Source organism: Zasmidium cellare (assembly GCF_010093935.1).
Source record: "Zasmidium cellare ATCC 36951 unplaced genomic scaffold M409scaffold_8, whole genome shotgun sequence".
Classification (NCBI taxonomy): Eukaryota; Fungi; Ascomycota; class Dothideomycetes; order Mycosphaerellales; family Mycosphaerellaceae; genus Zasmidium; species Zasmidium cellare.
Window position 1 is genome coordinate 143,108 of NW_022986952.1, and position 16,746 is coordinate 159,853.

Consider the following 16,746-nt stretch of genomic DNA (forward strand, 5'->3'; position numbering starts at 1 on the left):
AGGTGTTCACAGTAGCGGTAAGTACTTGCTATGATCTGCACACGCAGTCTGATAAACAAGGCTACGGTTGACATTGCAAACCTCCGTCATGTCGCCTCTGTCTTCACCATGCTTTCGACCGGTCGATTGGCCTATCGGTTAAGGGACGCTGTCGTTGACCGAGAACGTGCCTATTTACCAATTCGTTTCTTTGTCAAATGCTCTCGGCCGGAATGCTGAGAGCACAGGATTGCTTACCTTGAGAGTGAGAGAACCCCTTTACTGTAGCGATCGCTAGATCGAATTATCAAGACGTTGTTTATTTGTATTAATTTTCATGAGTTTTTGACGAAGCTTAATACGTTCAGTGTCATCGCAATCATGTCTGTATTCGCACTTTACCACATTCCTTCAAAAATGAAGTGAGCAGCCTCGTAGTGGAGCTGAAAGTCAAGCGGATTATAAACAGCCGAAATCCTTCTTCACGAGTTGACGCAAGCAGTCGAAGGGCCGATTGGCTGATACTCACCAGACGAATACGCCCTCCTCGCCGACACAACTACAACGTGAGGGCTGAAATATGCAGCGGATTCGCTAACGCGTTGCATAAGGAATTTGGTTTGCTGCTTCGCGCGATTTGCTTCAGGTGCATGATAGCTGACGCCTCAATCTGCATGGCGCACGATCCTCAGATCGATCAGGATTCTCCGCGTGTTGGTTCTTGGCGAACTTGTGTTGGCTTATATGCACGCCTCGATGTTAGATCGAGCGACTACCAGGCTTGGAGACGCGTTGAGAAAAGCGTATATAAAAGTGACTGGAGTCTTATACACAGGTGTAGATTTGCTCCACCCCTTTCTTCCGAGTCGTAGAGGATCATGCTTTCTGTTTCTCCACCGAAGCTTCGACTATCGTGCGATGATTGCCTTTCGGCCAAAGTCAAGTGTGACAAGAAGAAGCCCACGTGCGAACGTTGTCTTGGGTTGGGCAAAGCATGTATCTACAGCGTTTCCCGGAAGACCGGCCGACCGTCGCTAGGGTCTCGGAAAAGAAACGAACCGCAGGCTGGAAGTTCTTTGACCGCGTATCTGGCACCACATCCTGCGTCAGATCTTGATGGGCTACAACAGAACTCGCCTAACGACTGGACAACTGAGGAACCAACTTCGGCCAATTTTTCAGGTTCTCACAATGAATGGGATGACTACATGATCGACGGTTTGGATCCGTTCGAGATGCTTCAATCTTTGGGTGATATGGCCACCCATAATCAAGAACAGATCATGGATCTGCAAGATGACGCCTCGCTCATGGTTGCGTTTCCTGCCAGCTTTGAAGCGAAGAAACTGGCAGAAGAGGGCGTTCCTTACCGCCCTCCGGGGAAATGTCCGCCTTCGAATGTGCCCGCACCCCTGAACGCTTTAGTCCATGGCTGTGACCGCGAGGCATACACCATACTGGGCGAGTTGAACTGCACTGCCAGTCTTATTACCTCGCTTGACACGACGCAATTGAGCTCAAATGGAGCAGCATTATCATCATTATCGCCAGAGCTTAGTCAGGATCCATTCTTCCAATTCGACAGCATTCTCCAGCGCAACAAGAGTGCAGTGGACAGCCTGAATCAATTACTAGACTGCCAATGCACACAAGAGCCCCACATAGCCATGCTATACTTCTCCATTATTTATAAGGTCCTGGCCTGGTACCAGGTCGCTGCACACCGACTCCTCACTCCTGGGATCCTACCCACAAATTTGAAGCAACGCTCAGGCTCGGTTGACTCGTATGACCACGAGACATCAAAGTCTAAACTCATTTCGACATTTTTACGAGTCGGCTCTTTCGAATTGGACGACACAGATCAGGCTGCACTTCATCGCCAGCTGCTGCTGATCGAGATGCGCAAAGTTGATGGCGTTATTGAAAAAATGATTACGGTGCTTCGCAAGCACTCCAAGACGGAGATAAGTATTGCAATGAGCTGGTGTGATCTAGCTTGCCTCGCAATGAGAGCAAAGCTTCAGGAGACGAAGGAGCTGATGAGGCCGGCCAGTGAGTGACTGGGTTTAATCTCTGCGCGTACATGGTCCCTGTTTACTATCGAGTCGCAACATAGAAACTTTTATATTGAAAAAAAAAATCCGTTTAATGTCCTTTATTTTCACATGCCCCATCTGACGAAAATCTTTCCGCGTATCTCTACGCGTCTGTCATGTGCTTCTCGGGCAGTGTCATCTGAAGGCCAGCGTCGAGATCTCAAAGCCGACGAAACACGCCGATGGGGACGGGCTATCTGACCGAGCAATGCAGGAATGCGATCACTCGTGAGGTTTGCATCTAGGGGCACAATCTACGTCCCCTTCTTTGTTACCCTCGTTGTACAAGGAAGTGATTTGATTCAGGTGATATTTCGCTCGTGTAATACCTTCAGTAGCCTCAGTATGTCTCTACTTCCTGCCGATCGTCGGCCAAGCGCCCTCTTGAGTATGGCTAACGACAATACTAACTGATCGAATCGTAGATTGCATCCTGGGCCTCCGAAGGCAGGTATCTGTACGCTGATGAGAGTGGTCAACATGACGAAATTACACCAAAGTGCCACCGCTCTTCTCTCGCGAACTCTCTCGCCAGCGTTCACGCCTCCCAGAATCTTCGGGCTTCAGATCAGGCATAAAGCCTCCGTGGTCGATGATGTACGCCGATTCATACCGCAACTTACTTCGAATTCAGGCAAACCCTCTTATGAGCCAGCTACTCTCTCGATACGAGGAGGTCCAACTTTTCGAGGAAACAGCTTTGGCGCGCGTTCCGATGCCAGTGGCGAGGCTGTTTTTACCACATCGTTGGTAGGGTACCCAGAATCTATGACCGACCCTTCCTATAGGGGCCAGATACTGGTCTTCACTCAGCCATTGATTGGAAACTATGGAGTCCCAAGCTCGTCTGCCAGGGACGAGTACGGACTTCTGAGGTACCTCGAAAGCACAAATATTCACCCGTCTGGTATAGTGGTTGGAGATTTAGCTCATCGATATTCTCACTGGTCTGCCGTGGAGAGTCTGTCGGAGTGGTGCGCTCGCGAGGGTGTGCCAGGCGTCACTGGAGTTGACACCAGAGAGATTGTTACCTTTCTCCGGGAACGAGGGTCCTCACTCGCGAATATAACAGTCGGACGAGACCACGTGCGGGGCGATGAATATCAAGATTCGGCTGACACCGAACTCGTCAAGAATGTTTCGACGAAACTGCCTTACTATGTTCCATCTGGGTATACTGCCGCGCCTCACATTGCCTTGATCGATTGCGGAGTAAAAGAAAACATCATTCGATCTATAGTCAGCAGAGGTGCGAGCATTACTTGCTTGCCCTATGACTATCCTATTCATCAAATGGCTGAGAACTTCGATGGTGTCTTCATCTCAAATGGACCAGGAGACCCTACAAAATGCAGCAAAACAAGCCAAAATCTTCGAAATCTCATGAACCTGAATCACAAAATCCCCATCATGGGGATCTGCTTGGGTCACCAACTTCTCGCAATCGCTGCCGGAGCAAAGACCATCAAAATGAAATACGGGAATCGCGCGCACAACATCCCAGCTCTGGAAGTTGACAAAGAGGGTCGAAGCACGGGCAGATGCCACATCACCAGCCAGAACCATGGCTACGCTGTTGAGGCAACAACGTTACCTCCTGAGTTTTGCGAGTATTTCAGAAACCTCAATGATGGCTCAAACGAAGGTATCATGCACAAAGAGCGACCGATCTTCAGTACTCAATTCCACCCTGAGGCAAAAGGCGGCCCCATGGACACCAGTTACTTATTTGATGTTTATTTGGAAAATGTTCAAGAATATCGGCAACATAAGCATACACAAGACCTGCTTCTAAAGCCTACCAAGCACGAGCAGTCGATTCCCATGCCGTTGGAAGTGCTGACTGAGAAGCGGGTGGATCTTGAGGAAGGAGACAACGTTCGCCTGCAAATCTGAGCATGAATGCATTTCTATGAAACCCTCTCTGGCCCATCTACAATGACTTCCATTATTCATAACTTACTTTAATCCTCGCGATACAACTTACATTTGCCGTCGGAAAACTTCACTTTGAAGGCATTGTGAATTCAGCGGAGCCTTGTTGAGGTTCCGCCTCGGAGCAAGCCCTCGAAATCTGAGCAGAGCAGTCTCCCGCGTGCAAAGCAACTACCCAAAAGCCACGATCGTTTAGAGCTCTCAAAAGATTTGCACTAATGCAGTCATGTTGCTAATGCATGTTCGGCCAACAGGTCTTCGTGAGCCCCAACAAACAACAAACAAAATTACCGAGATATGGATACCACAGGTAATCCTACCACCTGGTCAGACGGTACTCTAAAGTAAGTTCATAGTGCCACACGCATCTGGTGCAATCTGGCGCCAAAGATGTTTCCCAAAACGCAATTGTCGGTGGGTCTAATTTGTTGAGGGCAATGAGGAGGTCGAATGGATCGAACAGGTCAGGGCGAATAGGGTATTTCTAGGGCACTGATCCGTCTCATTCTACTAATCCCATTCCAGTCTTGCATTTCGTTCTGCTCATCATAGGTTACGGATATATCGGCAACTTGTTGGCTTTGAAGGAATGTAATTCTTCGTTGGGGAGTCGCTCATTTGGATATTACACAGCTTAAACGAAAGTGAGGAGTCTGCCGCTTACTAGGGTCGGATGCTTGAATGCAGCTAAAGGCATCACGCACGAAAGATGCTCGAACTTCAGATAGAGTTCATCAAGATCGAGAGGATGGCGTATCAGGGGTTAGGGTTGCGGTTCGGTATGATTCGACGGTCGCCGGTCGGTGAGTTCATGTAAAAGAGCTGAAGATGACATTTTCAAACGATAGTCGCCTCCAGGATACCATTTCGGTGCGTTCGCTCGTTGTTCGCACAATCCTTCTCCTTGAAAGCCGAGCCACGGTGGAGTGGTCGCTAGGCGAGCACCACGCCTTCGCCCTGATGATCTCGCCTGCATCGCATACATCGCCTGGCCGTCCACATGGCACTGTCGTGGCCCTCGCATGACGGTCTGCAAGCTGAAGCCTTGGCAAGCCTTGCAACGTACTACCCGTGCGTGAAAAGTTCAGCGTTACGACGTCTAATATTGACAACTTCCATTTCACGAACGGTGCTTGATACTCGTGTAACTCAACCTTTGCAAAGGAATGTGATAGCAACCGGCTAACTCCCTTGTGTAGGAAAATCGTTCCCCATGTTCACGGCCGACATAATCGTCGATATTTAAATTTTAATCACAAGTTTGGCTTCTCAATCCTGGGATACTTTCCTACAAGCTCTGGAACCGCTCCCGACAAGAAGCCATGTATGGTGTTCGCAATCCTGTCTTGGGCCGCTTGGCCGCTCAGCTGTGGAAGCCTTTTGCTTCCCGTCGGTATGCAAATGCGGGAATGTTCTCTGCCGATTCAACCACCGGTCTCAAGATCGTTGACGACGTTCAACGCCGAGTTCGCTCCGGCGAAACCTGCTACATTGTTGGGTTAGGAATCTCTGGACATAATTCAGGGGCATCACTCGTGGAGGTATCACAGTCTGGTGGGATACGGCTTTTATCCAACGACGAAGAGGAGCGGTTCAACGGCAAAAAGCATTATGAGGACTATCCTGAGCAGTCCATTGACGAGCTCAAGCGGCGTCTGAAAACTTTGGGCGTCAAACCTGAGCAGGTCGCAGCCTGGGCGACGAGCTGGGACTACAACATAGCCGAAGTACTGATGACGCGCAGTCTGGTCGAGGGCTTACCAGGTAGTTTGAACATTATGAGACCAGGAGCTGCCACGACGTGGAACCCCGTTGAGCGATGTCGAGAAGCTCTTCGTGCTCCAAATCTGCTTCGACGTCAGCTCGGCCTTGCAACTACACCGCCGCTGATCATGCTTCCACACCACGAGAATCATGCATCTATGGCGTATGCTGCTTCTCCCTTTGCCAAGAACGACCGGTCAACAGTGGTTGCTGTGGTGGACGGATCCGGCGATCGAGGATCCATCTCCCACTATCAAGCTCAGAACAAGGAACTACGCGAGCTCTACTGCAATGAGAGCATAGCGGATTCGCTCGGTATCTTTTATACCACACTGAGCTCGACACAAGGCGGCTGGACTCCACTGAGTAGTGAAGGCCGTTACATGGGCGCAGTCGCTTGGGGCGACCAGGATCGGCATACAAACCCCTACTATCGCCGTCTAAGGGATATCTTCCAGTTCGGCGAAGCAGGACGAATTCTCTTGAATCGCAAGATAGCGAACTGGCACAATGCCGGTGAGCTCAAGCCATACACTCCAGCACTGGAAGCCATTACTGGTCCACCCATACCCGCTAGTCGGATGTGGAATCCAGACGCCATCCTGAATATCGAATCAGTCCAACATTCAGATATCACGCGTGCCCGTGTTGATCTTGCGGCGGCCACTCAGCTCGTTTTCGAAGATGGCATCTTCCATATCGTTGACCATCTGATACGCAGCACGAAAAGCGATCAACTCGTCATGTGTGGTGGCAGCGCGCTCAATGGGATCGCCAACATGAAATTATTGAGCCACTTCGATCGCCAATGGTATAAACGCAATCTGGACCAAGATACACGCCTTAAATTGTGGATCCCGCCTACTACTGGCGATGCTGGTGTTACCATGGGGGCCGCATATAGCGTGGCTCTGCGGGCTGATGTCCCCTTTGGGCCAGGCCTACAGCATGCAGCCTGGTGTGGCATTCCCGCAGAAGCCAATTCGATCCGGGAAGCTGTAAACGACGATCCAGAGATCGAGTTCCAGCGGCTCGGGAACATCTCAAATGCAAGCCAGCGCCAGAGTGTTGCCGACCTCATGGCTTACATCATGGCACACGATGGCGTTCTTGGCTTGTATCAAGGCGCGGCTGAGACAGGTCCTCGGGCTCTTGGCCAGCGTTCAATCCTCGCCAATCCATGCAACCCGGACACAAGACGAATTCTCAACGAAAGGGTCAAATTTCGCGAAGCTATCCGTCCACTGGCACCCATGGTGACACCTGAACAAGCTGACCGTTTCTTTGAGCTTTCCGATGGCGCTGCAGATGACAACTACAATGCTTACCGCTACATGGTACTAACAACTCCTGCTCGTCCGGAAGCATATCAGAAAATCCCATCTGTTGTACACAAGGATGGTACGTGTCGAATACAGATTGTGCAGCCCGAGACCAACCCGCTTGTCTACGAGTATCTCAAGGCCATGGGCCGTCGGCTGGGGGCTGAAGTTTCGGTCAACACCTCCCTCAACGTGGGCGGACCAATCTGCCAGACGCCACCGCAAGCGCTGGCGACTATGAAGCGTGCAAAAGCCTTGACCGGCATGATCATGGTCAGCGACGAGGGCGAGATATTTCTTGTTTGGCATGCTGTAGAGACACCCTTCAAGGACAATGGGCAACAATTGCGGGAATGGGTTGCTCAGCACTCTCGTGAGCAGGAGTCGACGTAGAGACGAAAGTACAGCTGCATTTACATTGATCAAAGTCCCATAACCTCATCACTTACAGTAATGGTATTAGAACATATTCTCCTGCGAGGTTTACAGAAAGACTCGATTGTGACGAGACTGTGCACATTTGTCATACCGTTACGAGGACGCGTCTCCTACTTCTTAATGCATAACGTAGCATTCCCAATCAAGCAAACTCGTGTAGATTTGGTGGTTCCAAGTTGCGAATGTATGATTCAATTTTTAAAAGCGATCTAAATGATTCCAAAATCTTTCCGTCCTTGTGCTCTACTTCTTACACTATTCTGACCACCTCAAATTGGTCATGTTATAGCCCTCTCCGTCCACGTGTAGTTCAAAGGCTCCCACGGGGCTTGCATGCCACCTTCACTCAGTGATCATTCCTGCACCACTCGGGAATCAATTGTCCTTCCGAGCGATCTTGCTATAATTGTTCCTCAACGTGGGGCCATACTACTTGTTCGTTAACACTATGCCGTACGGAATTTGACAGTCTGAATGCATCCTGTACGTACCTTGAACAGCACAAATGGGATGGGGATGAAGGCTATACTTATGAACGCCAGTGTACTGCTTGCCCACGCAACACCAAGTTGGTCATACATTGCCCCGGCGAAGAGTGGGAATGGTGCGCCAAACGAGCTGCGGAACAGATCGTTGCCGGCAAAAACACTTGGCGCATGATTTGGGTAGGCGTCAGGGAGATAGCTCAAGATCGAGTTGAACAATGGAAATGCTCCCAAGGAGAACCAGGCAGTCCCAATGATAGGCACAATCCAGTGGACGTCAGGTCTTGCGGACCATCCGAACCAGAAGAGGCATCTGGCAGTCGCTTGAGTTAGCTTCCTAGGCTCGAACTGCTTCAAGAGACCGCCGACTCACATTGGGATGGCGAAAGCACTGACGCAGCAGGCTGGAAGACGTTTCTCGGGAAGAATCTGCAAAGGGGAGCGTTACTCCAAATACTTCTTTCGCCAAAACGCGTTCCAAAAGTACTCACCCGCCCAGTTTCGTCGAACTGGGGCTCTATGTATTTTCGTAGCCACCAGAAAAATGGTGGGACGACAACAACGATCCCAGCAAAGAGGCCAAGAAAAGACAATCCAAGTTGTCCGAGGGAGAAGCCGTAGATCCCCACAAAGACAATGGGGAAAGACTCGAACCATATGTAAAGAAGACCTAGGTCAAGTAAGCTTTGCCCAAATCAAGGAGCCTTTTCGAACCGCAGACGTACCATATATGAGCGCAGTGTAGAGGTTCAAGAAAAGCACCATGGGTTCCGTAAAGTTCAGTGTAAAGGGATAGACGAGGCACATGTTCACGATCTCAGATGTCTCCATAGAAGCAGCATCAAGCTCCCCTTGACTCACCAGCTCGACATCACCAGGGATCTGGTCGGACGCCTGAGCTCGGCGTAGTCGCTGCGCTCGACGAAAAAGGATGTTGCTGGAGCTTGTCTCGGGCAGGAAGAAGAAGAGCAAGATCAAGCAAGCCGCGCTGAGCCAAAGCAAAGTATACATCTGGAGTACACTGTCAGCGTCGTGTTCGTTTCAGAGGACAAGAAGTATAGAATCTTCTTACTGGCCACTCCCATGGAGCTTTGAATGTTCCATTGATAGGTCCATATTCTGTTACGTACCCACCAACAATTGGACCGACTGCTGGGCCACAGACCGCCGAAATGCCCCATATCGAGATCGCGTAAGCTGACTTCGACGGTTTGTACATGTCGATACATGTTGCACCCCCGGTTGCAAAAACTGGTGAACCGACGAACCCGGTGAGAAACCTTAAGACCATCAAGGCGCCATAGCTGCGGGCAGTGCATGTAGCACCTTGCAGTGCAACAAACAATGCCAGTGTACCAATGTATATCGGACCCCGTCCTATGAAAGGTACTTCGGTCATGGGCGACCATAGCATCGGGCCAAGCCCGTATCCCAGAATGAACAAGGTGAGGCCAAGGACAGCGGCGGTGTTCGAGACGCCAAATGTCTCCGCGACATTTGGAACAGCTGGAGAGTAGATTGATGAGCCAGAATATATAGCAGTTGTGAGGAAACAGATCTCAAACGTAACGAAGAACTTCTTAGCTTCGGACCAGTTCCTGGGATTCTCTGAGGATGGATCAGCTGTGTTCTGTGCGGTGCTTCAATCAATGCTCTTTTCACCTTGATCTTCAGGCCCATACCAGTCGACTAGGACCTGTTTGCTTTTTCCGTCGGCTGTTGAAACATCTTTCTGGTTCGTTGGCCTCTCTTCTTTCTCTCTCACTTGCTTGGCCTCTTCGTCTCCAGAAGCCGGACTTTCGTGGGAGTGTGCATCCCGACTCTGCTTTCTCGAACCGGTCAAAAAAGCGACACACAGCGCAGGATCAACCTCTTCCTCGAATCGGAGAAAGCGTTTGCTAGTAGCAAGTCTCAGGAGGCGGCCGAAAACAGTCTCGCGAATGAGCGACAGCATGGCGCTAGGTTAATGATAGGAAGTACGGCAGACCTGAACAGTCCGCAGTGCTATGGACAGACGTGATGGAGTGAGTGAACACATCATGTGTCTTGTACCTGACCTGTAACATGGTCAATTGTGCCTCGTTCTCTTTTTCAGGCAGGACAACTACCATTGCGTAATTGACAACACGCTTTGGGCAAGACTCGAAACTCTGGGGTTGTGAAGAGATCCAGGGATTCGGTCGATTGGCGAGATGCACCAGATGGTGCCTGCCACACCAGGTTGCTCCCTCGATCTGAATCACAGGAATGGAACCTGGAAAGCCATCGGTCAGTATTAGCCAATCAGAATCGCACCATTCGGTGGAAAAGGATCCGCCTTCGGTGATGAGGGTGTGGTAACGCAATGCACTGATTGGGACGAACGTGGAAGCACAAAGGGCTGAATCTCCTGCAGACTTCGTTAATCCTGTCAGCTTTGCGGCATCAGCAAGATCCGTAGGATGTTACGGCCGTTCCGTCAATTCCCATCAGATCTCGCAATGTCAGATCCAGATTGCTGTATCTCCTGTGGAACCTCGGTAGATGATCCAGAAACGACTCTACTCCCATCCTCTCTCATTTGAAAACGCTCGATATTGACAAATGATGGGTGTTACGGTCGAACATTTTAAACTCGACCCAATATCGTATTTAGTGGGGATTTCTTGTATCAGGCTGCGTGCACGGTCTCAGAATAACGCACCACGCCTGGAAAATACGGCGCCGGCAACTTAGCACCAATATACGACAAAAGTTGTGCTATCGCAATCGATTTTATTCTGGCTTGATGCCCACAACTTTGCTCTATACAACACTAGCTCCTTGTTCGTCGATGTGCACGCCTTTGAGAACGTAGCCTTGCTCTTTCGCGCTAGCCCAAGCTTCATCCAGCAGCCGGCGCCGTTTTGCATATCGCGGAACAAAGCGAACCTTGAATGGCTTTGGAGGACGGAAGGCTGTCTCTTCCCACGCGTCATCCGTCAGATCTATTTCCACACCATCGGTTGGCGGTTTGATCTCAAACGCCCACAAAATGTTTGCCAATGCAAGATCGAGCGTGTTCTCGGCGAGTCGAGATCCTGGGCAGATGCGTCTTCCAGCACCGAAAGCGTAGTGATCTCTTTGCAATGGATCTGACATAGCGGCATACTCGGCTGAGTACTTGTCATGGTTGACGTAGCGCTCGGGACGGAATGCAGTAGGGTCAGGGTAGCGTGAAGAGTCGTAGTGAACGGCCCAAGTATTGCCGAGAACAACGGTACCTTTCGGAATGACCTGGCCCTTATAGACTATGTCGCCTGCTCGGATGTAAGAATTTGTGGTGAAGATCGAATCACGCAATTACCAACCGTCTGTGTAATGTTTCAGTCCCCACGTAGGGATTGGATGCAGTCGAAGCATTTCCTTGACGCACCCACGAATGTACGGGAGTCGAGCAACATCCTCGAATAATGGCATCCTATCGTCGCCGACGACTTTTGATAGCTCTGCTATTGCCTGTACTTGAGTGTGCGGATTTGCAGCGAGATATAGAATGAGATTCGTCAAAGTGATGGAAGTAGTCTCTGAGCCGACCTCTACAAGACCTGGTCTCATGTTAGCTGTGAACTTTAGCGCATATGTTGGCACGATCTGACCGCTGGCAATCCATGCAGCATCCTCTTCCGTAAGTCCTTGAGCCTTGAACTCGCTGGTCATCAATTCCCTCCCAAAGCAGGGAGGCGCAGCTTTCTCTGAATCTTGTTTCTTAAGAATATTCCAGAGTCTCATTTTGGCCGCATGAACAGGCACCGCGAGTTGTGTGGCAGTTTTCATCGACGGCTGCAACCAGGTAGGCAGTAATGCGAAGAGAGGAATTTCGTCTTCGATGAATGCCCCAGGTCTCGATATTTTGCCCAGAATTTGTCTCCCTTTCAGCATGTGATGGACGTCTTCATGATCCCAGGTCGGAATACGCCGACCATATGTGGCTGTCATCATGATTGAGAAGGAAGCCCTGCGGATGTGTTCATGTGGATCGATCTCAGGCGTTTTGGAATGAGCAAGATCATGGACGAGCTGCTTTATCTCAAACGCCTGACACGGTAGAAATGTTGCTGTCATCTTTGGAGACAAGAGCTGGTGAGAGATGGTACGATACGCTCGCCACTTCGGTCCATAAGGCCTATCACGATCACAGTGTCAGTGTGACCATGCAATGTTAGAAGATACCGGAGAGCTCACATTGTAAACATTCTCATTCCACCGGCAATAATATCGTGTCCAATCGGCGCAGGTACTTTTGATGATGTCGATGAAGACTAGAACAAGTATTAGACCGAATTTGTCTGCCCTTCTAGATTTGCTCACCTGTTTATCGAAGATCTCTTTCATGGCCTCTGCGCTGTTGACGACCACCCAATTGTACCATCCGACGCGAATGCGAAACAGCTCGCCATACTCGACAGCCCATTGTCGCATCACATTGTGGGCTCTGTATGGGAGGCTGATGCCTATGCCAGTGAGAAGATTCCCTGCTGGCCCTGCAATGGTTTTCAAATGGTATTCGGCTCTCTGTCGGATCAAGATGTACGCCAGAGTAGGAACGACAAGGCAAAGCAACAACGCGAGGCCCAAGACCTGTAAACTGAATCGAAGCATATTTGGAAGCCGAAGGGGTACAAGTGATCAGAGTCAAAATCTCCCAGACTTGACATTCCCAAGAGGCGACTTAGAGGCTTGAAGCAGCTTCCAAGGTTCTTTATCGAAAGCACTTTGTTAAGCAGGCACGCTTCAAAATAGTCGAGTATCAACGACGCCTCTTCAACCGACTTGTGATCCAGATCTAAACGAACTTTCAGATTTGACACTTGGACGGCGAGTAAGACCTTCTAGCGAACGCACCGTGCTTTCTTTGTCAAAAACCTTTGGGACCTTAGAAGAGAGCAGCCATCGGTGAGAATGAGCAAGCGCAGATCCTTTGAAGCTGATTTGGTCTCTCGTTGGCCGGTTGGTGGAACAGTCTGGCTTCACAGTCATCGACCGCCTGGATCGCATCGTGCTCGGCAAAACTCACCGACGTTCCTCGAACACGACAGCCGAGTGCCATGGTATTGAGCAATGGACTCCAAGGTCTGATCTTACCAGCAGATCTGTCAAAGAATGGCCCCTTGAGTTCCACTTCACTACCAGTGAGCTATCACGACTTCCATCCTGCAACCAAGCTGTGATCCCATACAGTTTTCGATCTTTTGTTCCCATCAAAATGCATTCCAAGGTGCTGGAGCTGACGCGCGAGCTCGAAGAAAGCTGCCGTAATCTGATTATCTCAATCGAAAGCGCTGAAAGCGACTCCCACGAATTGGCCATATCTGAAGCACAAGCACGTCTACGCAACCAATTCAAAGAGCTCGAACGGCAGACCGTGCAACCGAGTGACTTCATCTTCCGGCTCGCAATCTCGCAGCAGCTGTTTGTCTGCATACACTGGCTGTGTCATTTCAAAATCGTCTTTGGCGTTCCCCTCGACACTGAAAAATCGACCACCTACGAGAAACTTGCCGAAGGGTCCCACGTATCGCTTCCGACTCTCAAGTCCGTCGCAAGGATGGCGATGATTCATGGCTTCCTGAGAGAGACGTCTACAGGAGAGATCCAACACTCTGAACTCTCGGCCTCGTTTGTGACGGTTCCTGACTACTACAACTGGATGATGTACATGGCAACGCAGACCGCTCCGACCGTGGCAAATTTCGTCAAAGCAACCGAGCGTTGGCCAGAGTCCGAGAAGAAGAATGAAACCGCATATTCGCTGTCGAGAGGGACAGATCTGTCCTTTTTCGAGCACATCAACGTGTCGCCAGATCTGGCCAACGAGTTTGGACTTTACATGAAGAGCCAAGCAGCCAACAAAGCAGGAACGAGAGTGGAATTGCTGAGAGAAGGATTCGATTGGGCATCTTTGGGCAATGCGACCGTGGTCGATGTCAGTATTCTATGAATCGCTTCACTTCAAACAATACTGACAATGATTGCCAGATCGGAGGAGGAGGGGGCGACGCATCTGTTTCCCTTGCAGAGCAATTTTCGGATCTTGACTTCGTCATTCAAGATCTCCCGGCTGCAATCGCAACGGCAAAGAAACGAGCCAGCTCCCTACCTGCAGATATGCAGAAACGACTCCAGTTCCGTGAGCACGATTTCTTCGCGCCGCAACCTATCGAAGGTGCTGCCGTCTACCTGCTACGCATGATCTTGCACGACTGGCCCGATAATGAATGCATCAAGATCCTGTCCCAGATTTCATCATCAATGGGACCAGACAGCCGCATCGTTGTCATGGACATGGTTTTGCCACGTCCCGGAATGATGCCCTTGGAACAAGAGGCAGTGCTCCGTCAGAAAGACTTGGTGATGAAACAGAACTTCAACGCCAAAGAGCGTGAGCTGGAGGAGTGGAAAGCTTTGATGGAGAGCGTTGGTCTGCAAGTTGTTGCAGTGAAGACACCGAGGGGCAGCCAGCATTCTGTGCTGGAACTTGTCAAACAGTTAGATTGAGTTCTCCAGAGCATCGACTGTTGCACTGCCAGAATATTAGGCGAAGTTTAATTAGCAATCCACAATCTTTGGGCTAGTCGTACTCCCTCTGCACGAAGACCTAGGGCTTCAAGCTCCTACATATGCCGCTGAAATTTGTCCGTCTCACGTTGCGTTCTTGCTTCCACTGAACGAGCGCTACCAGCATAACGAACTGTGTCAGCATCGCCAATGCTTCATCGAAAATGCTTGATGGAAAGTACTAGATACGAGTTGGGAAAGATAGCCGGAGCACACAGCCTTGTTCTGGTTGGTCGCTCGTCCGCCGAACGTTTTCTCGCTCGAGGAATTGATCGTTCGGTGTCGTCGAGGCGGCGGCTTTGTCGTTACCGGATGTCGGGACGGTAATCTCACAACGAGAGTAATCGAGAGCTTCAGGACAACGTGCCAGAGCTCGCGTTTTAACAATTGCACTGGCCCAACGCAGAGCACACTTGAACAAGGCACAGTTTCACTCATTTTGGAAGTTCGCAGACCAGCATGAGCATCATGACGAACGACAACAGCGTTTACGTTGCAGATCGAAAGAGCCAGTTGAAGCTGGCGAATACTCTAGTGAGATCCCTGGAGACTCCTGAAGAGAAGATCTGCCGAACCTTTTGGTTTGATGTACGCTCATAATGCTCGTACTAAGATGCCGTCGTTCTGATTTCGCCCTAGATCTATAAGCTCAGTGCAATCAAAGTGGGTGTGAACACAGGTCTTTTCGTGTTCATGACCAAGGCCGATGGCAAAGCATTCAGCGTTGACGAGCTTGCGCAAGCCGCCGGGATGGAAACTCGGCTGTTGAGTACGTACACTTTACCTATCACTCAGAAAACACAAGAGACTCATGTAATACAGGTCGATTGCTCAAGGTCCTGGCCGCAGATGGCTTTGTCGACGAGGCTGGGGCTCACGAATACTCTGCCAACGGGGTCACTAAAGTCTTGAGCGACTACAACTTCCAGGGCCTGATCTATGATCAATTCGAGATCGGCCTAGCCACTTCGCTCGCGCTGCCAGAATATCTCAGCCAGAAGAACTACAAAGAACCAACGCACGTCAATGACACTGTCTTTCGACATGTGAAGAAGACGGAGAAGACCACATTCGAGTGGTTTGCGGATCCAGATAACGCCCGAGACTTGAGCAATAATACCAGACACATGACGGCGAAGAACATGATGACTCGCCGCTGGTTCAACACAGTGGACGCTCAGAAACTCCTGGGTGAGCCTTCAGAGCCTGATGGAATACTCTTTGTGGATGTAGGAGGCTCCAATGGTGCAGAAGCTTCGGCCATGGCTCGAGCGTACCCAAATCTGAAAGGTTCAATCATTGTGCAAGACCTAGCAGGGCCTATCGAGGATGGCAAGTCAAGGCTTGCCACAAACGTCACCGGGCAAGTCTACGACTTCTACACGCCACAGCCTGTCGTTGGAGCCAAGAACTATTTCCTTCACCAAGTCCTTCACGACTGGCCAGATGAGCAGTGCAGAAAGATCTTGACCAACCAGAAAGATGCTCTTGTAAAGGGCTACAGCAGGATCCTCATCAACGAAATCGTTGTACCAGATCGTGGCGCCGGATGGTATGAAGTTGGTGTCGACATGATCATGATGTGTTGCCTGTCGGCTACAGAGCGTACGGAGTCGGAGTGGCGTGCGCTGATCGAATCTGCTGGTCTCCAGATGACTGAGATCTTGGACTGTGATGGAGCGGGAGAAAAGATCATTGTAGTCGAACTGCCGTAGAGCTTATGTGGTAGTATGCAGCGAAACTTGAAGTTTCTTGTTGCGCGCAATTCAATGTCTGCAGGCCGTCAAGGACTCCTCAAGCAGTGCTGTGATCGCTCCTTTTCTTGGCTTTGTGGCGCCTGATGGACTCACCGCTTCTGCCTCGCATGTCAAAGCAGGCGTTTCAATTCGAACATCAGAGCAGCAGCCGAACAACAACAATCGGCCATTGTCGCATTTTTGCCTCTCATGCTTGATAAAGAAGCAGCGCACTCGGCTTTGTGCAGACTGGCAGATCTCTTTGGCAAAGAGCATCGAAGAGATAGGCCCTTTGTCTACCGGCCACGCTTCAATGATGAATGGACAAAGGATCCTTATGTCGGTTCGCTCCGCCATTGTTCCTACAGACTTGTCAGCAGGAGCCTCTTTTTCAACCGAGCCTGCCACAAAG

The 16,746-nt window shown here is 50.3% G+C and overlaps 7 protein-coding genes across 7 annotated transcripts; 5 read left to right on the forward strand and 2 right to left on the reverse strand.

The window, feature by feature from the left end:
* Nucleotides 1-1,214: 1,214 nt before the first annotated feature.
* M409DRAFT_19593 (uncharacterized protein) lies at nucleotides 1,215-2,042 on the forward strand (the record flags this gene model as incomplete). The annotated part of the gene is made up of 1 exon (XM_033805012.1): nucleotides 1,215-2,042. One exon carries the CDS (start codon nucleotides 1,215-1,217, stop codon nucleotides 2,040-2,042), a length of 828 nt encoding a protein of 275 aa, XP_033670866.1.
* Nucleotides 2,043-2,558: 516 nt separating this feature from the next.
* M409DRAFT_35990 (uncharacterized protein) lies at nucleotides 2,559-3,974 on the forward strand (the record flags this gene model as incomplete). Its single annotated transcript, XM_033810483.1, has 1 exon — nucleotides 2,559-3,974. One exon carries the CDS (start codon nucleotides 2,559-2,561, stop codon nucleotides 3,972-3,974), a length of 1,416 nt encoding a protein of 471 aa, XP_033670867.1.
* A 1,361-nt stretch (nucleotides 3,975-5,335) lies between these two features.
* M409DRAFT_19595 (uncharacterized protein) lies at nucleotides 5,336-7,492 on the forward strand (the record flags this gene model as incomplete). Its single annotated transcript, XM_033805013.1, has 1 exon — nucleotides 5,336-7,492. One exon carries the CDS (start codon nucleotides 5,336-5,338, stop codon nucleotides 7,490-7,492), a length of 2,157 nt encoding a protein of 718 aa, XP_033670868.1.
* A 420-nt stretch (nucleotides 7,493-7,912) lies between these two features.
* Nucleotides 7,913-9,976, reverse strand: M409DRAFT_19596 (uncharacterized protein; the record flags this gene model as incomplete). The annotated part of the gene is made up of 7 exons (XM_033805014.1): nucleotides 7,913-7,966; nucleotides 8,029-8,335; nucleotides 8,396-8,451; nucleotides 8,514-8,692; nucleotides 8,748-9,033; nucleotides 9,095-9,630; nucleotides 9,685-9,976. 7 exons carry the CDS (start codon nucleotides 9,974-9,976, stop codon nucleotides 7,913-7,915), a joined length of 1,710 nt encoding a protein of 569 aa, XP_033670869.1.
* Nucleotides 9,977-10,806: 830 nt separating this feature from the next.
* On the reverse strand, nucleotides 10,807-12,642 carry M409DRAFT_19597 (uncharacterized protein; the record flags this gene model as incomplete). Its single annotated transcript, XM_033805015.1, has 5 exons — nucleotides 10,807-11,300; nucleotides 11,352-11,588; nucleotides 11,640-12,166; nucleotides 12,226-12,302; nucleotides 12,352-12,642. The coding sequence occupies 5 exons, from the start codon at nucleotides 12,640-12,642 to the stop codon at nucleotides 10,807-10,809; spliced, it is 1,626 nt and encodes a 541-aa protein (XP_033670870.1).
* Nucleotides 12,643-13,088: 446 nt separating this feature from the next.
* Nucleotides 13,089-15,271, forward strand: M409DRAFT_64377 (uncharacterized protein; the record flags this gene model as incomplete). The annotated part of the gene is made up of 4 exons (XM_033816047.1): nucleotides 13,089-13,113; nucleotides 13,389-13,966; nucleotides 14,020-14,528; nucleotides 15,247-15,271. 4 exons carry the CDS (start codon nucleotides 13,089-13,091, stop codon nucleotides 15,269-15,271), a joined length of 1,137 nt encoding a protein of 378 aa, XP_033670871.1.
* Nucleotides 15,272-15,743: 472 nt separating this feature from the next.
* On the forward strand, nucleotides 15,744-16,313 carry M409DRAFT_64378 (uncharacterized protein; the record flags this gene model as incomplete). Its single annotated transcript, XM_033816048.1, has 1 exon — nucleotides 15,744-16,313. The coding sequence occupies one exon, from the start codon at nucleotides 15,744-15,746 to the stop codon at nucleotides 16,311-16,313; it is 570 nt and encodes a 189-aa protein (XP_033670872.1).
* Nucleotides 16,314-16,746: the final 433 nt, after the last annotated feature.